At 42.3% G+C, this 23295-nt stretch overlaps 1 protein-coding gene across 5 annotated transcripts in view; it reads right to left on the bottom strand.

Annotated features, from left to right (window-relative positions):
* Positions 1-23295, bottom strand: part of map3k4 (mitogen-activated protein kinase kinase kinase 4) — a 186410-nt gene that overhangs the window by 14214 nt on the left and 148901 nt on the right. For 4 of the 5 annotated variants that reach the window (XM_038803416.1, XM_038803411.1, XM_038803400.1 and 1 more), the window contains exons 19-25: positions 22299-22379; positions 19523-19714; positions 17349-17419; positions 15597-15713; positions 11606-11765; positions 8814-8936; positions 1678-1784 (exon numbers count right to left, since the gene is read on the bottom strand). In XM_038803416.1, coding sequence (XP_038659344.1) covers positions 1678-1784; positions 8814-8936; positions 11606-11765; positions 15597-15713; positions 17349-17419; positions 19523-19714; positions 22299-22379 — 851 coding nt within the window. Of the gene's footprint in view, positions 1-1677; positions 1785-8813; positions 8937-11605; positions 11766-14585; positions 14667-15596; positions 15714-17348; positions 17420-19522; positions 19715-22298; positions 22380-23295 lie in introns of those variants that run through there. The other variant, XR_005461426.1, reaches the window with a different exon arrangement.

Below are 23295 nucleotides of genomic sequence, written 5' to 3'. Positions count from 1 at the left end.
TTTTTAATATCAGATCTCCAGCATCCGCAGTATTTTGCTTTTCTTTATTTAGGGCAGCACGGTAACAGTGGTTAGCACTGTTGCTTCACAGCAGACACATCCCCGGTTCAATTCCCGGCTTGGGTCACTGTCTGTGTGGAGTCTGTACGTTCTTCCTGTGTCTGCGTGGGTTTCCTCCGGGTGCTCCAGTTTCCTCCCACAAGTCCCAAAAGACTTTAATGTGTTTAGGGTGGAAGAGGGTGCTCCCGAAAGACTGTTAGGTAATTTGGACATTCTGAATTTTCCCTCCGTGTATCCGAACAGGCCCCGGAATGTGGCGACTAGGGGCTTTTCACAGTAACTTCATTGCAGTGTTAGTGCAAGGCTACTTGTGACAATAAAGATCATTAAGATGCGAAGTGGCGTAATTCACATCAAAAGTCATTCTGTGGAGAAAGTGTTATTGCAACTTTCAAGAGATCAGATCCCTGTCAAATACAATCCTCTAAGAAGCTGGACATTAAAGCAATTACCTAAATGTAGCAGCATCTTATTCCCAAATGCACCTAGTTAGCCATCTGAAAGATACGTCTTTAAAGACATAGGCAATACATTGCGAATATAAAACACTCCTTAACCTTGAGGTTTAGAATTAATTATTTCCAATTCCATCAAATATAACAACAGCTGATTTATACTCATCGCTTATCACCATCTTAAAATGCATAGGTGGGTACCATTCAATGGGGTCATTCCTGTACCTATCTAATTTTACAGTCAAAGAGCTCTCTCAAGAGTGTGAATCACCTTCAACTGTACAAATAAAATGAATGCAATAGTAAGTGATGAGTTGCAACAAGTTGACTCATCTCTTGTACTCTATAGGGTGTGGTCCGATTCACCACTAGAGCAAAACATTTTCTTTCTGAATGTGCAGGCTGAAGGAACCACTCAAAACATTGTTACATTTCAGAGGTTACAGTTTTTAATGATTCATATTCTAAGATATTGGAGTAAAGCTCTGGCTACTTGAATGAATCATTGAAGTTTACACCCAGAAACAAAAACAGCTTAACATTCACAAACACAAGTTTGAATTCTACACATCATATTCTACACAATTTTAAACTTGCATATTGACTATTTTAAAATTGCTTATTTGTATCCAGAACAAGTGAGGGATAATGGAACTGATTAATACTCCATTTCAAATCAAGAGAACTCCCAGCCAGGTACAATGTAGCTCCTGTCACATGTACAATGACCATTTCGAGATCTACTGTACTATGCAAGTAGATCACCAATTCAAGCAGAGGGGGCCTGGATTAAAGTCCACTGAATATTAAGCAGGAACTGCACAACCTCGTTTCATTCACTGGAGGAATTGGGAGCTGTCAGATCAATAAACAAACGCAAAGATCTGATACATTACTCATGTAACCAGTGCAATTTTGCAAACAAATATGAAGATGGGTGTGCTTTTATTCACCTCTGTTAAGATAGGAAATGAAGAACTTAAAAAACAGAAAACACTTGTCACCTGCCCATGTGCACCATAACTTCAGGAATGAAAAGTCTGTTCCAATTCCACCCAAACCGTCAACCTGTATCCTGCCATAGGTATGACATGTTGTTGCATATACAAAATTTTATTCTCAATATTCAACTACATACCGACTAACATTTAACTTATCTCACCTTGCCTGTGACCATTTCCACAAGGACACACCCCAAGCTCCAAACATCTGCAGCACGTCCATGCCCTTCACCCTTTGCTCTAGTGATAACTTCAGGAGCCATGTAAGCTTTAAAAGAACAAAAGTGAGACAAATCACTGGATATCTTGCAGTTTACAAATGGCTGTTGTGTTGTTAACACATCAGTAATTGCTGCATTTCAAACTCATTTAATATAAAGCATTTTAAGATATTTCTGAAATGTGATAAGATGCAATAACAATATAAATCTTTTCTCTCTCCAGTATGCACTTTATGGAAAGTTTATACTCTTGGAACTACAATAAGAAAAAACAATGCTGATTTATTACAGGGGCAGTGATCGGGGTAAGTGTCAGTCGTTAAGCTTACTGAATCCATAATTCAGAGGTAAGTTGCTCTTTCAAATAGTCGGTGCAGACTCAATGGGCCGAATGGCCTCCTTCTGCACTGTAGAAATTGTATTCCATTCTAGGCCCAGGCAAATGCTCTGCAGACACGGGTTCAAGTCCCATTGTGGCAGCTGGTGGTACTTAAATTCAGTTAATTATCAATTTAGAATTACAAGCTAGTGTCAATAATGGTGATAAAACTATCCGATTATCATAAAAAGCCAGCTGGTTCGTTAATCTGTCATCCTTTCCTGGTCTGGCCTATATGCGATTACAGACCCACAATGTGGCTGATTCTTAAATGCCCCAGCAAGTTGCTCAATTGTACCAAACTCTTACAGAAAAGTTAAAATGGCAGAAAAACAGGACAGACAATCTGGCAGAGACCTGGGGACTGGAATCAACCCTACAAAGTCCACCTTGCAAACATCTATGGCATGTGCCAACATTTGGAGAACTGTTCTACAGGCTAGCAATAAACTGACAGTCATACTCTCCTTACAGCCAATGCTATGACATCTACATCACCATCCCTGAGGTAGCAGCACAGTGATATCCACTCAAGGGTTACCCTAAAATTCCTCAGCATAGACTCTGGACCCCATGAATTCTCATGGCATCAGGTCAAATGTGGACAAGGAAAATAGAGTACACTTTAGCAGTCAAGGGCATTAAGCCTCTGATCTTCGGGCAAGCGTTCTCCAAGGCGGCCTTCAGGACGCGCGACAACGCAGAATCGCCAAGCAGAAACTTAAAGCCAAGTTCCGCATGCCTGAGTACGGCCTCAACTGGGACCTTGGATTCTTGTCTCATTACATTCACCCCCCACCATCTGGCCTGGCTTGCCAAATCCTACCAACTGTCCTGGCTTGAGACAATTCACACCTCTTTAACCTGTGATTATCCCTCTCTCCAGTCGTATAATCGCCCTCTCTACCATACCGTCAAGGCAGGGAACAATCCTGGTTTAATTAAGAGTTCAGGAGGGCATGCAGGAGCAGCAGTATCTAAGAATTAGGTGCTAACCTGATGAAGCTCCAACACAGAACTACAAGCATGTTAAATAGCAGAAGCAGCAATTGGCAGACAATAACTGACAAGATCAGATCAAAATTATGCAGAATGCTATATCCAGTTGGACCGGTGGTGGTCAATTAAACTAACTGGAAGAGGGTGTTCCACCAATATCTCCCTCCTTATGACTGGGCAGCCCGAGGGTCAGTGTAAAGGAGAAGGCTGAAGCATTTGCTGCTGAGCAGACAATCAATCTTGGCCTCCTTTTGAGGCTTCTCATGTGCCAGTCTTCAGCTAATGTGACTCGCTCTAGCCGAAGGCATTGGATATAGCAAAGCCTAGGGGTCCTGACAACACCCTGGCAATAACACTGAAGACTTGTGCTCTAGAAATAGCTGCAGCCCTAACCAAACAGTTCCAGTACAGCTACATCACTTGCAACTGCCCAACAACGTGTAAAATTACTGAAGGATTTGTAATTTAGGTTTTCCTTTATTTTGGATTGTTGCTCCATTTTGTGTTGGGCAGAACAGAACACACCGTCTGTTCATTCAGCTGAACTTCATTTTGGACAAACATGCAAACCAGACATAACCCAAGGAGGCTGGCCCTTCTTATCTGCTATGCTCACTCCCAGGAGCAGCTCATAGCCAAATAACATTGGCTACTGCTCATTAAACAGTTGTTGTTTTATTTGCCTTCAGAAATAATTTATGGCTTTCTGATAAACTTCATTAACTTTTGCCTCAGCAACATCTGTTCAGGACGGTCAGTGGTGATATCTTAGAGGCAAAAGACAGGGGCCTCTGCTTGAGATAGCAGAACTTGTAGGGTTTGCAGGATACGTGTTATCCGAATGGCCTACCTGAATGAGGCCCTCATTAAACTATAATGCTGTTTATGATACCCATTGATTTAAGGCCTGAGACTAGGTAGCGAAGGGCAGACAATTATCACTGGAGTGTTAATCCGACAGGGCACCTAGATTATTCCGCTTTTGCTATTAGCAGAAACAGCAATTAATAGAGGACTGTGATTACAAAGATCTGAAATAGAATCACAGATGTAACATAATAGAACAAAGAACAAAGAAAATTACAGCACAGGAACAGGCCCTTCAGCCCTCCCAGCCTGCGCCGATCCAGATCCTTTATCTAAACCTGTCTCCTATTTTCCAAGGTCTACTTCCCTCTGTTCCCGCCCATTCATATACCTGTCTACCACCTCCGCTGGTAAAGCGTTCCAGGCACCCACCACCCTCTGCGTAAAAAACTTTCCACGCACATCTCCCTTAAACTTTCCCCCTCTCACTTTGAAATCGTGACCCCTTGTAACTGACACCCCCACTCTTGGAAAAAGCTTGTTGCTATCCACCCTGTCCATATCTCTCATAATTTTGTAGACCTCAATCAGATCCCCCCTCAACCTCCGTCTTTCCAATGAAAACCATCCTAATCTACTCAACCTTTCTTCATAGCTAGCACCTTCCATACTAGGCAACATCCTGGTGAACCTCCTCTGCACCCTCTCCAAGGCATCCACATCCTTCTGGTAATGTGGCGACCAGAACTGCACGCAGTATTCCAAATGTGGCCGAACCAAAGTCCTATACAACTGTAACATGACCTGCCAACTCTTGTACTCAATACCCCGTCTGATGAAGGCAAGGATGCTGTATGCCTTCTTGGCCACTCTATCAACCTGCGTTGCCACCTTCAGGGTACAATGGACCTGAACTCCCAGATCTCTCTGCACATCAATTTTCCCCAAGACCCTTCCATTGACCATATAGTCCGCTCTTGAATTTGATCTTCCAAAATGCATCACGTCGTATTTGCCTGGATTGAACTCCATCTGCCATTTCTCTGCCCAACTCTCCAATCTATCTATATTTTGTTGTATTCTCTGACAGTCCTCCTCGCTATCTGCAACTTCACCATTCTTAGTATCATCTGCAAACTTGCTAATTAGACCACCTATACCTTCCTCCAGGTCATTTATGTAGATCACAAACAACAGTGGTCCGAGCACGGATCCCTGTGGAACACCACTAGTCACCCTTCTCCATTTTGAGACACTCTCTTCCACCACTACTCTGTCTCCTGTTGCCCAACCAGTTCTTTATCCATCTAGCTCAGAACAAGTCATAGGCTAGGAATTCTGCAGTGAATAACACATCCCCATCTACAAGACACAAGTCAGAAGTGTGATAAAATATTCTCCCACTTGCATGAATGAGTGCAAATCCAACAACACTTAGGAAGCTTGAGACCATCCAGGAAAAAGTAGCTTGCTTGATCAAATAGTACCAATCACCTTAAACATTCACTCCCACCACTGTCTATGGACAGTGACAGCAGTGCACATGATCGATAAGGTGCACCATCTATAACTGGACAGCACCTTCAAAACTTGGAGGGCGAGAAAGCAGCCAGGGTTTCTGTTCCAAATTACTACACATTAACTCCTGTTAGAAAATGTGAGAGAGAGGGATTACAGACGAGTTCCCTTCAAACATTTATGCAGTCCATTAATGTTTAGTATTATCTTCACACAAGAGCTGGCGAGCCTCCCCATGGGCTAGACTGCACAGGACAGAAAGCAAAACCCAACCCAACTCTAGAAGGGAAAAGTTCCATAGAGAAATATTCTGCCAACAAGATTGCATAATCTATTCGCAAAGCAAACAGAGGCAAATGCCCACTCGAAATCTCCCCAAAAGTTCCACCCCAGTTCAAAATTAGTGTACAAAATTTTCAGATAGAAAACAAGGATTCATTTGTTTAATACATTAGCAACAGGATGCAGGCTGATTTATTCATCGTATTAAATCCAAGGCACCCAGAAATTAATACTGGCTACATTACATTACTAGTTGATTAACCTACATATGCCATTCATCTGTCTGCTTTAATCCACTGAAAATAAATAAGTTAATGCTGGCATTAAACTATTTTACACAGTTGCAATTTCCATGTTTCACATTCCTAATTAAACTTGAGTTGCATGAAATTTTAGAAGTATAAAATGAATCTAAACTGAAATAGATTACAATCCATCAAAACAACTATAAATTACGAAATCAATCCAAAAAGAAAATGTCAACCCTGCAGCAGGCTCTCCAAGAAAGGTCCCTGCAGCAACACTCCATGCCAGACAGGGTCAGCACTGTAACATTTAGAATTGAATCATTCTGGAATGGCGAACAATCAACTATCTATATCTCTGAAATCCAAGGCTTTTCAAAATATGCAGTAACGATAGTCGAGTGCCGTATGCCTGGTATAATCAGCTTCAATTCTGTACAAAAAAATACGATCTGTTGTCAACACTTCAAGCATTGACTAGATTCTCATCCAAGTTGTGCAATGAAATGTCAGTTGTAGGTCGCAATTTAACCAAAACGTTTCTACATGTGGTAGTGAACAGGAACTGACCCGAGCTTCCATAGGGCAGCCAGTGTTACCACGGCGGAAGAGGCAGCAGCCGTCAGATCGGGGAGCGTGACCAGATGGGCCGCAAGATTAAGGACCTCCACAGGGCTGCATGGGTGCGTTGGTACCTTCCCCCACCCCCTCCCACAAGAATGTGCCTGGCACCACCCCTGCCCAGCACCGTTTCATGCCCCGGCTCACCCGTGTCCAGCAGTGCCGCCCACACCGCTCCCCCACCCCTTCCCCCATAGGGCCCGGCTTCTTCTTCTCTCCCCCTGCCCCCAACACAATAAACGACATGTCCTGGAGGAGCAGTTGGTTCACAACAGGCAGGAGAGGGCCCACACAGGCGGCGAGGTGCTGGACATCAGAGTTCTCACCCCCTATGAGGAACAGGACGTGGAGGACAGATCTGTCACCAATATAGAGATCAGCGTACGGCGCAAAGGTGAGGGTCCACTGGGCCCAACCCAGATGAACTGCCACACCCAAATCTAGTTAATTTGGGGCAGCACGGTAGCATTGTGGATAGCACAATCGCTTCACAGCTCCAGGGTCCCAGGTTCGATTCCGGCTTGGTCACTGTCTGTGCGGAGTCTGCACATCCTCCCCGTGTGTGCATGGGTTTCCTCCGGGTGCTCCGGTTTCCTCCCACAGTCCAAAGATGTGCAGGTTAGGTGGATTGGCCATGCTAAATTGCCCTTAGTGTTGGCTGGGGTTACTGGGTTATGGGGATAGGGTGGAGGTGTTAACCTTGGGTAGGGTGCTCTTTCCAGGAGCCGGTGCAGACTCGATGGGCCGAATGGCCTCCTTCTGCACTGTAAATTATATGTATATGCAATGCCATGCAGAATGGCTCATCCCTCTCAGTGACTACATGTCCATGCTCCTGTAGATTCCTGAGCCAATGGTGCCGACCTATCCAGGGTGCTTCTCCCCTCACCCTCCCATGAGAACAGATGTCACCGTCGCTGCGTCACAGCTGTCATTACCACCCGCCACCAGGACAGAAACACACACCTCGGGGCGGGGGGGGGGGGGGGGGGGGGGGGGGGGGGGGCGTGATGAGGTGCAGCGGAGCAAGTCCCAGTCTCAGATGGGCAATGCAGAGGCCCTTCAGAGCACATCCCAGTCACATAGAGAGGTCTCCCAGTCCTATATGGGCATAGCTGAGGCGCTATGGGACATGTCCTAGTCTCAGGTGGGCGCAGCTGAAGCACTACAGAGCATATCCATGTCAGCGAACTCGGGTATGCCCCAGGCACTGAAGAGCATCGCTCAGGAGGTCACACCATGCAGCAGACATTGGGGAGTTGCCAGGGCTGACGAGAGCCAGAACTGGCAGCTGAGGCTTGATTCAGCTGCCCTTGCGTTCCGAGGTGAACCCCTGTGCCCTATGGGCATGCACTGGAACCACCCTATAGAGCGACAGCGGCCACTCGCTCCCCTGAGACCCACCCCATTGACAATAGCGTGACTCGGAGTCAGCAAATGGAACAGGGTGGCATGGCAGGGCATGTGCCGGCAGCAAGAACGTCAGGGCACTCTGGCCCCAGAGGATACCTGCTAGGGGCATCAAAGGCCACGGCTGCAGTAGGCGCAGTCTGCCTTCACCTCCCCGGGGACACACCTAGACCCAAGGGAGAAAAAAGGTGATTATTGGTTTCTCGCCACACTACTACGGGGTCCTGACTTCGCCAACTGGGGTAGGCCGGTTAGGTCGCAAACAGATCACCGCCCGGCGCGGTTCATGATTTTGGCCTCTCCGGCGATCTAACGGCCTTGCCGCACGCTCACTTAAGTGCAACATGGCTATTAAATCGCATCTGTAGTTGCAATGATAGCAGACATAGTTTTGCTGTACAAAGATAGGATAAGAATGTGAAGGTCAGAGTGTTACTAAATGTCAATTGCTGCGTAAAATCAGAAAATAAGCACCACTAAACTAGTTATACTGCTGAGCATGGGATCTGCAATCTAACTCTGCACTCCATTCTTAGGGGGGTCTTTGTACTTTAGGGAGCATATGATCAGTTAACGAGTTCATCTGTCTACACGAGTACCTACACAAATGCAGAGAGCTCTACTCTTCCACCACCCAAATGTTGGTCAAAACCAATAAAGTTAGCAGAGACGCCAAAACATAAAATTATATTTGAAAAGCAATGCCTGACAAAGTGTCAATGTAATGTTGAAACTATTTACATTAAATGAATAATATGTACACTGATATAGGTGATGACTGAGTAAAAAGCAAACTCTCTAAAAAAAATTCTTACCAGCAGTTCCAAGAGTACTGTTCACTTCACCAGGCATGGTCTGTGCAATATTCTTCAGTTTTACTGAACAACCAAAGTCCCCCAATTTGATTAGACCTGATGAGGTGAGGAAGATATTGGCACCTAAAATATGAAGAAGGCTTCAATGTTAGCATTTAATCAAGTAACAAGTAAATTACTGCCAAATAAAGCAATATCAGTGCAAGACTGCAGCTGGAATAGTGGAAAGAAACATCCGACCTAATTTGATAACCTCTAAAGACAAGCATGTTGCAGAAACCTTTAGTATTGGATAAGCAATTCAGCAGCTGTGCCACCAGAGCTACTGAAATCTTCAACTTGCTAGGAGGCCATCGCATCCTTTCAACATCATAGAAATTTTTGGGTGTTGTTGGCTAGGCCAGCATTTATTGCCCATCCCAGAGGGCATTTAGTAGTCAACCATATGCCATGGATCTGGAGTTACATGTAGGTCACACCAGGTAAGGACATTTTCCTTCCCTAAAGGGCATTCGTGAACCAGATGGGTTTTTAACGACAATGGTTTCATTAGACTTTTAATTCCAGGTTATTGAATTCAAATTTCCCCATCTACCGTGGTGGGATTCGAACCCAGGTCCCCAGAGTATGACTTTTGGTCTCTGGATTACTAGCCCAGCGATAATACCGCTACGCCATTGCCTCCCCATAAAATGTGCACCATCACTGACAATGGGACAAGTTTATTGCCAGAATGGGAAAGTTCTGATTTATTATGCAGTGTAGCAGAAAACTTGCCCTATAGTAGAAAATGGGACAACTAGACAACAAGAAAACCAGTTCATTTTACAGAAGGATATGCAGCAAGTGGCCCCAAAACATAAACTGTCTGCTTAAAGACAGCCAATACATTTAACCTCATCATGACCCTCTTTCTTGCAGCAATTTGAGTACTTTGCTAGACATATACTGTACCGTATAATGGTATACTACCACTGTTCAAATGCCAACTTAACCATGACAAATTATTCCTAATCACAAGTCCTAACTTTGATAGTAGGTTGCTGCTGAGACAGATCTCATATAAGGTGGTACACATGCTACAACTGGCCCAAGTGCCTATGGGCTAGTGGCAGTATGTGAAGGTTAAGAACATCAATGTTAGTCGAGGGTAGAATCTCTCTGTGATTTCGATGCCTGTTCTTTGCGGAGTTAACCTAACTCAGAGGGAGGGCAGATTACTGCTGGTTTCACAGCCGAGTTAGGGACTGGGGGGTTAAAAAAAGAGAGAAAAAGAAAATTAGCTCAGGTTCCCACACAACACCCCCATAGAAAATAGTCACTGAGATTTGGTGGGGAGGGGCATATATTGATGGACAAGGTGGTGTTTTCTGGATGGTATTGGAGCAGTTGCCATAAACTAGTGTCAACAAGATAACAAATTGAGACAAGAGACAGCCTTTAAGAAATGATCAACTTCAAATGAAGGCACCCCAATGCATATAAGCTTGCAGTGCGACAGTGTTGGGCAGCGACAGCATGACATCGTGAAAGAATGGCAGACCACAGGTTCTCCCAGCATTGTACGATAATTGTATTGTTTACTAAATAATAATGTACTAAATTATGTTAATAAATCAGTCTCCACACTTATTGTGATACAGTATGTTGGGAGTATAGCTGCGCTGAATATTGATTTGCTGAATTAATTTCGGCAAAATAGAATAGGGCAAGAAATTAATCCTATCCCCCTCTGTAATTTTGCGAGCTGAATTCACAAGTTTTTAATTACACTGAATGAACCATGGCCAGTCTCCAAATTGTTCCTTCTTCTGAGCAGACAGATTCCTACTGCTTAACAATGAGACTCCAGAGGGTGATTTGGCTGGTTTTAAAGGTTTGATGGTAGATGTTCTGAATCTCCTCAGACAGCAGCTAATGTTGCTGCCAAAGTGGTGTCATTAAGTTTTGCAGCCGATTGTCATTTCATGAATATGGGGACGTGTATTATATTGATTCTTGTCATTCTTCAAGTGCAGACATGTTGCATTTGGTTTGCTAGGAGGATCATTGGCTTCCCTTGATGGGTGGCGTGACGAGAATGATGAATCTTAAACGAGGGGCAGGTTTCCTTGATCTCACTGCAGTGTATGCCAACAGTCTGGCACAATGGTTTATTCGTCAAATATAAAGAGTTCTCTCTCTTTGGGTTACTGACACCATTGAACTGCTACTCCAGGACACACAGTTCAGGGCCATATGGGTGCCAAGATTAGCATGGAGAGGAAATGGGCTAGGCCATGTGACTGTCTTAACCTCAACCCTGTTTCAACTTGTACACCAACGATCAACCCCAACCCCGTCCCAGAAGCTATCTATGCAGATAACATCTGTTGTGGCATACAAGCGGAGTCTCACACGGAGCTGGAAGACGCACTAAATTATGATATTGCAAAGCTGACTGGCTATAGCAAGACATGTGGTTGGATTCTTACCAACCCCCCGCCGAAATCGCATTTGGCGCGGGGGCGGAGAATCAAATTTCACGCCGAAATCGGACCCGGCAATTCTCCAGGCCTCGAGAATCGGCGTGTTTGCGATATAGTGTGGAGAAGCAAATCCAAAATTTTCAAACAATAGCACTGTTGCAGGAGATAATGATCAGCACTTACATTTAATTAAAAATGACTGCCCTGTTTTATACATCACGATGTTGCAACCTATGGAAACGTGTTTAGAATACAATAAAACAACTACTGAGATTAACTTGCTCTACAGTTTCAATTATATGTGCTTTTGTGCAAATGCATTACCCTTGATATCTCGGTGTACAATTCCATGTTCATGTAGTACATTGATAGCTGTGGTGATCTGCTTTGTGTATAATCGTATTACGTGTTCCTGGAGACCCAGCCTAGCCACCTCTTCGAGTGTGCCTTCATCACAATACTCCATAAAGATGTACATTTCTTCCTGATCCAAAGATAAACACCATGGTCAACATGTATGGTGGCTGCATGGTGTCCAAATATTGAGACATGATAATCACAGGAAACACATGCATCTAAACTTAAGGGGAAACAACGTTAGGGTGATGGTCTTCTTTTAATCTAAAATCGGCAGCACGGTAGCATTGTGGATAGCACAATTGCTTCACAGCTCCAGGGTCCCAGGTTCGATTCCTGGCTTGGGTCACTCTCTGTGCGGAGTTTGCACATTCTCCCCGTGTGTGCGTGGGTTTCCTCCGGGTGCTCCGGTTTCCTCCCACAGTCCAAAGATGTGGTTAGGTGGATTGGCCACACTAAATTGCCCTTAGTGTCCAAAATTGCCCTTGGTGTTGGGTGGGGTTGCTGGGTTATGGGGATAGGGTGGAGGTGTGGACCTTGGGTAGGGTGCTCTTTCCAAGAGCTGGTGCAGACTCGATGGGCCGAATGGCCTCCTTCTGCACTGTAAATTCTATGATCTAAAGTACAGATTTCAGAAAGACAAACAAATAAACTGGTATTGGAGTGATTTTGAAAACTTGTTCGGAGTAACATTCATGGGAAGGTCATCATAGGCTTAATGGCATAATTTTCACCCGTTATTTTTTTTAATAGGAAGAGACCAACAGAGACTTCATGCAAATACAACTCCACCCTGGTAGTGCAAAATTGGTCCTTTTCGGTCTTTGAAAGGAAAATTCCAACCACCGACAGTGCAGATAGCAAGGGACCTGATATAAGAGTCAATTTTGCCTCTATTGAACCTTCGCAGTTGTACTGAAGTATAATTTGCAATTTAGGAGTGGAAGGGATACAAAATTAACATTTTAAATAGTTATTAAATCATAGAACAGAGAAGTGAACATTCATTTCATCTAAGAGCATTTTGTTCCAAATTAATGGCCCAGGAATGAAATGAAATCATGTAACATTTGCATAATTTGACTTGGGTCTCAACCTTTGCACAAGGCGCAAGCCAAGAAACATATGCACAAAGAAGCTGTTATTATACACAGGTTGACTGCAATTCTATTTTGCTAAACACTTTATATAACTTATGTAAGCAATGTCACTTTAAACTGGAATCATCTTGTCTAGCACTGACCAACTACAATAAAAGCAGAAAATGCTGGAAACACTAAGATCAGACAATATCTATAAAAAGAAAAAAAACAAAAAAAAGTACAGCACAGGAACAGGCCCTTCGGCCCTCCAAGCCTGTGCCGACCATGCTGACCATCTAAAAAAGGTGGTAGGGTTAATGTTTCAGGCTGATACCCTTTCAGAGAATTAAAAAGTTGTTTTAAGACAGCTTATAGAAAACAGGGGACAAGTGCTGCAGGTAGTTGACAGTCACAGTAGAAAGACCTTCAGCCTTTGACTGTTTTTTGTCTAAGAGTGATAGATTTATAACTGTGCAAACACAAGAACAATCTTAAAACGAAAACTCAGCAGATAATTACTGTTCATTCAGTCTTGAGCTATCCTTCTTTGGTACTTTCAAAGATCACTCCTTTGTCGAAACTCTAAAGGAGACATTGGTTGATCATCTGTCACAAGAATCCTCATCTGATCTACCACCTCCATCAGCCTGGCCCCAAACAGCAGAGGCAACAGAAAAAAAAGCCACAAAAAAATTAACAAAAGCCTCACAGGTACCATCTCAGTTAGCATTTCACTGCTAACCCCAAACTCCAGCAACCAGGAGCCACAGTGTGCCCACAGTGCCTAGCTGACCCCACATAACAAGCACCTACGAAGACGTCCTTGGTGCCTCTACTAAGAAATATTGTGACTGTTTTACAATAACAACCAAGAGATACTGGACCCAACTGAGCAAAGAACAAAGCTTTAGGGTCACTGTCCGTGTGGAGTTTGCACATTCTACCCATGTTTGCGTGGGTCTCGCCCCTACAACCCAAAGATGTGCAGTGTAGGTGGATTGGCCACGCTAAACTGCCCCTGGATAAAATGAACTAGGTACTCTTAATTTATAATTTAAAAGAACAAAGCTGTAATTGACTGGGAATTTCATCAGGGCTTTTCCTATATGTTGCTGAAGGCACCGGTACAGCACAAAGAACAAATGGTGGGTAGAAAGAACATGTAGCTCCAACAAGTCAAATATGAACGACATACGGGTTTTCTTTTTCAGCGCTGCCAAAACAATCCATGGCCCAAGTACTCAAAAGCCCACCCTACTGGCAGCCAAGCATGGAGGAGAGTTCATCAAGGACAGGAAGGCAAATCAATGCCCGCTGGAGAAAACATTTTGAAAAGTTCCTCAAACAAAACCTGTATTTGACTCAAGCTTCCTCAACTTCATTCCTTAATAACCCACTGGCCTTGTCTTGATGCTTGTCAAGGTCTTCAACAAAGTTGAAAAAGCCATCATCATAGAATTTACAGTGCAGAAGGGAGCCATTTCACCATAGAGTCTGCACTGAACCTTGGAAAGAGCACCCCATTTAAGCCAATATCCAACCTATCCCCGTAACCCAGTAACCCCACCTAATCCTTTTGGACACTTAAGGGCAATTTATCATGGCCAATCCACCTAACCTGCACGTCTTTGGACTGTGGGAGAAAACCGGAGCACCCGGAGGAAACCCACGCACACAAGGGGAGAACATGCAGACGCCGCACGGACAGTGACCCAAGCCGGGAATGAATCCTGGGACCCTGGAGCTGTGACGCAATTGTGATAACCACTGTGCTACCATGCTGCCCATTAGACAGCTGAAAAGTAACAAATCCCTTGGGGTTGCTAAAATCTCCACTGAAATTCTGAAACACAGCAGACACACACCTGGTAGGGCTGCACATCCTCATGTTCCTCTTCGAGGAATTAAAGCACAAGTTGGGGGCCTCACGGATGCTACAATCGTGACTATATTAAAGAGGAGAGGCAAGTTTGAATATGGTAAGTACATAGGAGCCTCCCTGGTGTCTGTCACAAGGTAGATCATTGCAAGGACCCTCCTTAACCGTCTCCTCCCAATGTCAATGAGCTCCCTCCAGAGTCAGTGTGTGATTTTTGCCTACCAAGAGGAATCACTGCACGGCAAATTCAAGCACAAGGAACAGTACTAACTGCTGCATTTAGTTTTTTTCAATCTCACAAAAGCTTTCGACTGTCAAGTGCAAAGGCTTTTGGAGGATCCTCCACAAATGTCTCTGCCGTCCGCCTACTCCACCCCCACAATGACATGCAAGTCGTGATCCTCACCAACGGAATCACCAAAGGGTTCATCTCAGTGAAAGCTGGGGTGAAACAGTGTCATTGCACCAGCTCTCTTCTCCACCTTCTTCACTGCAGCACCTCACCTCCAGCAAATTACCTGCTGGTGTGCGGATAATCTACAGAACCAACGGGAGCATTCAATCCAAAATCAAAACCACTCCAACTCAGTCATAGAGTTTCAGTATGAAGAACATGCTCATGTGCGGACTCAGGAACGGTGCTCCAGGTCATTGCTGACTCCTTCGCCAAAGCTTATGGGAAAACGGGCCTTAGTGTGGCAGAGTCCGAAGATTATAACAGAGTAGAAGCTAGTCATCCTGGATTCCCTGGGACTGCCCAAGATCGTTAGGATATTCTCAACTGTGTCTGAAAGTACAATGTTCAATCAGAACACTTTATTCCTCCTCACAGACTCCCTTTCTCCTGAATTATAGCAGCTTTCTGCTTTTCTCATCTTAAAACGCTACCTTGCTACTTGGAAATATGGAAGAAGCCAAAGCAATTAGCTTTTCACTTTAATATGTCTTGAAAAGTTAGTTTGAACCATTGTGATCAGAGAGTATGTACACTACTTACCCTGTGCAGTTCTACACCAAAATACCTAACCAGGTTTGGGTGTTTGATACCTTCAAAAATTTTCAATTCATCTGCTGTCTCCTTGATTGTTTTGTGATCATTTGGCTGGAATCTGATCTACGGATATCAGGAAGGACAAAAGAAACATTATTAAAAGAGAATGAGTTGCATCTAAATAGCTGCTTTCAAAATCTCAGGATGCCCAAGTGCTTTACAGACAATTAAATATTTTTACTTTACTGTTGCCTGTGTGAAATCCAAGCTACATACATTATTTTTTTTAATGCATCTGGCAAAGGGTGCAAAACATGCTGAAGAAAGGCACAAAACTTCAAATTACTATCTGTCAAAAAAATGTCCTTTCACAAAAACGGGAGTTGAATATATCTCCATTAATTCCCATCATCACCCTCCCTGGAGCCCCATGTTTGTTTCCTAACCACTCAGTTATATACCCCAGAAAACAAAGTTCTTTGCATAATAAACTGACCAAAAAGATTCAATATTGATTGAGGGGGACAAAAAAAAACTTACTGAATATACTGCCCACCCCATCTTTTAACAAAATAAAAAGGTTTTGTCTATTCTCTCAGAGGGACATTGGGTGTGTCTTTTCTTCCATTCCAGCACTGACATTTTTCAGACCTCTATCCATGGAGAACCTAACTTCATGGAAAACTACATGGACATAGGTTTTATAAAATCAGTCCTGGTGCAGAACATTGTCCACCTGGAGTAAATTTTGGGAATTCTGCTCCTCCCATCATTTTTCGATCAAGGATGTGAGTCATGCATTTTTCCTTGAGTTGTGCAGCAGCAGTCAAGGATCAATGTCATAGCAAAATTTCATGAACATACCCATTTGTATAGTCACAAACGCAATCCCAGGTACATGTGCACACAGTAACTTTATTGCAGTGTTAATGTAAGCCTACTTGGTGACACTAATAAAGATTATTATTACATATACAAAAAGTTGCCAATGCAGGGACTAAGTAGGTTATTCACTATTTACAAATGGCAAGAGTGACCCCGTCATTGCTGGCTTGCCTTTTAATTTCCCACTGGCTACAAGGTTGAATATTTGCCTCCCTTTGATCCACTGGCTACTTTTAACCATTGGAAAGACAAACAACAATGACAAGATGAAGGTCAGCCTAGGCAGAGATTGCCTACTCGGATCTGTAGACTGCTCTAATTTCCAGATTGTAGAGTGAATATGGATGAATCAGTGCAAGCAGGAATGGAGAGCAATCAAATGGGGAATGCAAGAGTGATATAGACTCTGGGAATGGAAGCAAGAAAATGCTTGCTCATTGAATTTCTGTGGATGGCTTAATTTCCGATCAGCTCTCCAAGCCAGGAGAAGTACACATAGTTGGACATTGTCAAAGCTGGTCCAGGACAGTGTTAACAGAAGTGTCTATTGATGTATCCTGGGTAAGAAGAGGGTAGTGTGACAGAACAGAAAGACAACAAGACTGGTTACAGGAATTCAAAAGTACAAAGTCACAGAAATAGATTTGTCTCTAAAGCTTCTCATTTTTATAGAATCAAAAATTATAATTACATTCAGAAAGGACTCATTCTAATGCAGTTAGGGGAAAGTTTTATCCCTACTAAAGCTGAAAGCGACATCCCCACGTACTCAGTGATCTACATGATATCCAATTCCGGGTGCTATTAGACAAAGTGCGACAGACAGCTGCTAGCACATAGAAGGCAATGTTCCTAAAATCAAAATATACTTACTTCCTTCATTGCCATTAGCTCTCCAGTGTCAACATTTATACATGTGTACACTTTCCCGTACTGTCCTTCTCCTGGAGAAACAAAGAATGTTGTTATATCAATGCCAGCGGTTTTAGATAGTGAGTGAATGAGATGGTCCACCTTTGTCACAAGTAGCTCGGATCATTTATAAAAGAGATGCAAACTCTATCTAAACAGGGAAGTATCAGGCTTAAACCATTTGGCCGAAATTGTCGAAAATTAAGTCATCACTTTATACAAATTAAAAACTATAAACTCAAATAATGCAACATCTGATTTTCAAGATCAAGCTTATTTTAGCCATCGATAACCACACAAATTGTCTCACAACTTACTGCAGCATGACAAAGTGAAAAGCTTGCTGAAATAGACGCGAGCAACTATTGGCTGAAGCAATATATTATGAGAACATTTTTACAAAGTAACACAATTTAATTTATAAAATTTATGTAAGTCTAATTCTTCAGTCATCAAATATGGTTCTTTCAAGTCACATCTAAAAAGTTTTTTTTGTTCAATATATCAGATTCTCTTGCCAAGACTTGTGCAATTTCTTGGAAAGTAATAGCACGTTTATAATCGAGTGGTTTGATGCTTGTAAACATGTAACAGATTCAGTGTGTATCCGTTTTACATTTTGTAAATCACTATTGCATCAGTACTTGCGTGTTGACCACTTCAGGTAAACAAGGGACAGTGTTACGTTTTTCATCTAAACTCATGATGCATCAGGCAACAAATGATAGCTTTGACTTCATTTTTATTGGAGTACTGGCACAATACTGAATACCAGCAAACCACAGATTGGATGGTTATGGCAACAGGTTGAATTTAAACCTTTGCTTTGAATATTGTGCTCATGCAGAGGTTATTTTACAATAACAAATTTAGTAGACCAAAATGAAAACAGTTAACCATTGTAAATAGTTTGTAGAAATGCAGTGTATTGAAAGAGCAAATATTAGTCAGCAATCTGTCAAATTGTGATGGAGGATTCCAGCCAAAACATTCAGACGCTGAGCAACAAATTTGGTACTTTTGAGAATTTGTATTGCCATTTCAGCTTTTTTCCATTCACAGAATTTTGCTAATTCAACAGCCTGTCTTTCTTGACTAGATTCCTATTCCCATAAAGTCAGGATATTAAATCATTCACTTTCCTAAAACGTACCTCAGCAGTTTTCGAGTTTAAATATTTTGTCATGCACCAAGTGATTAGTTATACAAAAATAATTGCATTTCTCAAAAATAGTTGCAGTTATGGAATCACGCTGACCCATAAGGTCCTCTGATAGAGCCATGAAACACCTGTGTGACGTTAACTAATGAAAGCTGAGGCAACAGTATGGTGAACTGGGTTGGCACTGCAGTTCACTATTCAATGCCGCATACCCCTGGTTTAAAACAGAGTGCATGTTTGTACCTCACGATGAGACCTGACCAAGAATCATGTGTCATGCTTTTGGCTCAGTAGACAGCATTCGCCTTGGGGTCAGAAGGTTAGGGGGTTCAAGCCCACTCTAGGATTCGAACAAAAAAAAAAAAAATCAACGGCGACACTCCGGGGCAGTACTGAGGGAGTTTTGCACTGTCCGAAGTGTTGTCTTTCGGAAGTAGAGTTAAACTAAGGTCTAATCTGCCCTTTCAGCTGGATGTAAAAGATCCAATTTTACGATCTGGAACAAGATTAGAATAATTATTCCTGGTGTCCTGGCCAAAGTTTATCCATTAATCAAGATCACTGAAACAGATGATTTGGCCATTGGGATATTGCTGGTTGTGGGAGCGTGCTTAGTGCAAATTGACTGTCGCATTTTCTATATTGCAACAATTTGAGTATACACAAATACTCAGTTTACTGTAAAGTGCTTTGGGATGCCAGTGGTTGTGAAAAACACTATATTAATACAGGTCCTTCTGTATAAGGCTCAACCGCAATATCCTATTCATGCACTCTCTACAAACATTTGGAATTGTTACTTGTAGAAAAGCACAAAGGTTCAGCAGCACCTGAGTCAGTATCCTGCAGCACGCCTGGATCCCAGCAGAAATGAGGAGCACACGGACTTATTTTTAAATTAAAATCTTCAAACTTCTGTACTCGAGCTGTGCAGATTGAACACTCATTTTTACATCCAAACTCTGATATTTACCTATTTTATTTCCCCTCTGCCATTTAAACGTCACTTTTCGTAATCCAACTTGCATGACATTATCATAAGATTTAGGAATATCGCAGACTTGACCAATGATATTCTTTTGCTTCATCTGTCGATTCTGTTGCTCCTCAAAGGATTTGATTGACTTGCGGACGGCTTCAATTCGACTCTGCTTGGCGGCGATATCTAGGAAAATAAATACACATCTGTTCAATTTGTAATGTTTATGAAACAAATGACATGGTTTTCAAGTTTTCCTCCCCCACAGCACAAAGTACCTGCATTAGACACATGGGGATGAAATTACATTTTGTAAATAAAATGATCCAATTCTTTTTCATTTGCTGCTGGGTTTCACAGATTCAAACTTATTTTATGGAAATTATGCTTCCTCTGATGTTTGTCAGTCAGATTAATTGTCATCATCTGCCCAATGGAGGGAAAGAGAAAAGATCAAGTAGAGATGGATGCAAAAGGGAATACTATTTCTAAAGAATGGAAATTGGACAAAGAGTTTTCCAATCGTCTGGCATATACACTATTAGTACTGATTTAAGAACGTGTTTAAGAGCACTGGCACTGGATATTGGAAGTTGTAACAAAATATAATCTTAAGGATGGACTTTTTAAAAATAAATTTAGAGTCCAATTCTTTGGGTACTCATAAGGGGCAATTTATTGTGGCTAATCCACCAACCCTGCGCATCTTTTGGCTTGTGGGGGCGAAACCCACACGGACACGGGGAGAATGAGCGAATTTCACAAGGACAGTGACCCAGGCCGGGATCAAACTCGGGTCCTCAGCACCGTGAGGCAGCAGTGCTAACAATTGCGCCACCGTGCTGCCCATCTTAATGATGTACTGTAGTCTAGTAAAAATTTACAGATGTGTCAGTTGGGGGGGGGGGTCAGCATGTTCAGCATGTTCATAGGGTTATCTTTGCTGTAATTGAGAAATTACAAAAATATTTAGATTTCACTATATTGAAACACAGTATGGTACAAAAGTCTGGAATGAAGCCATAGTACAATCATGTATCATCATTGAGACGCGGTGCATGCTAATCATGGAAACAATGGCAAGTAGGATCGGTTGGGATACAAGAAAGTCACTGGGAAAAATAAAAAAAACTAAACAGTGGGTGAGTGAAAACTATGGGTTGATACTGTGTGGAGCTTTATAGCCATGTATCAACCACATGCACAATATGATATATTTTGAGGAGCTATAGTTATTGCCTTTTATCCCTGAAGAAATAAAAAAACAACTTGCCATTATCATGGCATCAAAATACAACTACATTTAAAGAAATCAGTTTATCCAATTCTTTTACACATTTGTTACATATTAACCCATTTATGCCATAAAACACTGAATGCTGTTAATGTTATTGTAGTCAACAGTCCCTATTAACTGACTCAAGTTTTTAAATACTCAAGTCAATAAATAAACTAACTACGGGAGACTTTTCTTGAAGTTCCTAGGACAGAGTCCGTACTAAATCAACCGATTTCAGTCATGGCACCAGGTCAGGTACTACAATGGCCTCAGAACTCCTGGACTGGGGAGTTGGGGGCCTGGAAGCAGAAAGAGAGAAGGAAAAGCTAAAATGTTCCACTCCTGGTCATTAGAGGGATTCCTGGAAAGCAACAAACATTGGGTTACAGCAGGATAGGGCTTGGCCACGATCTTCTCTACAGCTGACAGCCTACCGCACCATAGGTCATAGGGTTGGGTCACCCAGTTGAGTGCCTGACAAGGGATGGGAGAGGTGGGGAACAAATGGCCAAATGCGTTTTCATAATAATAGCATATTTCTTATTGCAATAAATTTGTAGCAAATGCAAACTCATTCTATATGTAGCGACTTTTTTCAAAAAGCTGATGTGTAATGTCTTGCACATTTCTTCGAATCTATGTAAAGTATTGTGTTACTAGTAGTTAACCTGCAAATCTGGAGAAGACACTTCCTGATTCCTTCATTCACAAACAGAAAATATTACACAAAATACCATGGCTTTAAAGTCAGGTGGATATTTTTCCAAAACTGCGAACACTTAAAAATTTTTAAAATTAGATTACATTTTTCAGATATTTGGCAGGTACAACAATCTCATTAATATGCAGAATACTCTAACTACGCTATAATACATTCTCTCCTTTACCTCATCTTTATCCCGGTTTCCAAGTTCTTGTAATTGTTTTACATTCAAGGTGAGATATATCAGAGTAATGAATGGAAAGGACTAAAGCACGCTCAGGTTAGGAAGGGCATAAAAGCCTGGTGCAAATTACAGCTCCCTCTACTCAACCCTAACGATGTGTCTGATGGACATCTAATGTATGAATAATTGCTCCCCTGGCAAAATGAACTTCAAAGATCTGATTGAAACTAATAAGACTGCCAGAAAAAGATTGTGCAACCACCTCTTCTCGTTATAATGCTTCAATTTTGTATATTCTGTGGATGCTAGAATCATCAGAAAATAAAAATTAAATATGACTGAGCAGAACTCATGTATATGTCTATGTTTTTTTTAACAATCCATGTTACTTCAAATTATTTAGCTTAGGAAAATGTGCAGACATGCCATAACATCAAGTATTTACTTTATATTTTAAAAATTCAATCCAGAAGGCATCCCCTTTGGATGAAACAAAGGCAGCAAAATAAAATGACAGGAGTTTAGAGTTCTGTCAAAACACTCTTATTTTACAGAACAATCTTTAAATTTCATCAAGTGCATATTCCTAGAATTATACTGTTACCTTTTGACTGACTTAACAGAGACCGAAGCTCCCAGCTTCTTCGTGCACTAACACTTGGATCTCCTTTAGGATATACAGGTTCTGGGGAAGAGAAGGAATTAAAAGTTACTGAATTCTACAATCACAAAGTAATTAATGTTAGAAATATACCAAACATAATAGGAGCAGTATACAACACCTTATATCCATTGATTTCCTCAGGTATTCAAAAAAATCTATTGATTTCAGTCGTAAATGTGTCCAACAATGGATTTGATTTGATTTATTGTCACATGTACCGAAGTACAGTGAAAAGTATTTTTCTGCAGCCGAGGGAACGTACACAGTATGTACATAGTAGGCAAAAGAATATTCAACAGAGAACACTGACAAATGGTACATCACCAGTGATTGGTTACAGTGCGGAACAAGGGGGCAAACAAAGCAAATACATGAGCAAGAGCAGCATAGGGCGTCGTGAATAGTGTTCTTACAGGGAACAGATCAGTCTGAGGGGGAGTCGTTGAGGAGCCTTGTAGCTGTGGGGAAGAAGTTGTTCCTATGTCTGGATGTGCGAGTCTTCAGACTTCTGCTTGATGGATGGACGGGTTTGGAAGAAGGCAATGCCTGGGTGGGAGGGGTCTCTGATAATGCTGTCTGCCTTCCTGAGGCAGCGGGAGGTGTAGACAGAATCAATGTGGGGGCGGCAAGCTCTTGTGATGCGTTGGGCTGAGTTCACCACACTCTGCAGTTTCTTGCGATCTTGGACCGAGCATCCATAACATTGGGTTCGACAATTCCAAAATTCACAACCCTGAATATTGCTGAAGGCATTTTGTTGATGCTTTTCATCTTGCACTCATCAGAACAATTGTATGAGTAGCAGTGTCAGGGGGAGCAACAACTTTGTACTGTGAATGTGTATGTGAAGAGAGCAATTAATTATCAAGTGGACCCTAATTGGTAGAGGCACTGTCATGGAGAATGCAACAATTAATGGTGCCTGACAGTTAACTAC

The sequence above is a fragment of the Scyliorhinus canicula genome, chromosome 1, assembly GCF_902713615.1.
Source record: "Scyliorhinus canicula chromosome 1, sScyCan1.1, whole genome shotgun sequence".
In the NCBI taxonomy this organism is placed as follows: Eukaryota; Metazoa; Chordata; class Chondrichthyes; order Carcharhiniformes; family Scyliorhinidae; genus Scyliorhinus; species Scyliorhinus canicula.
This window is presented reverse-complemented; position numbering and strand designations above follow the sequence as displayed.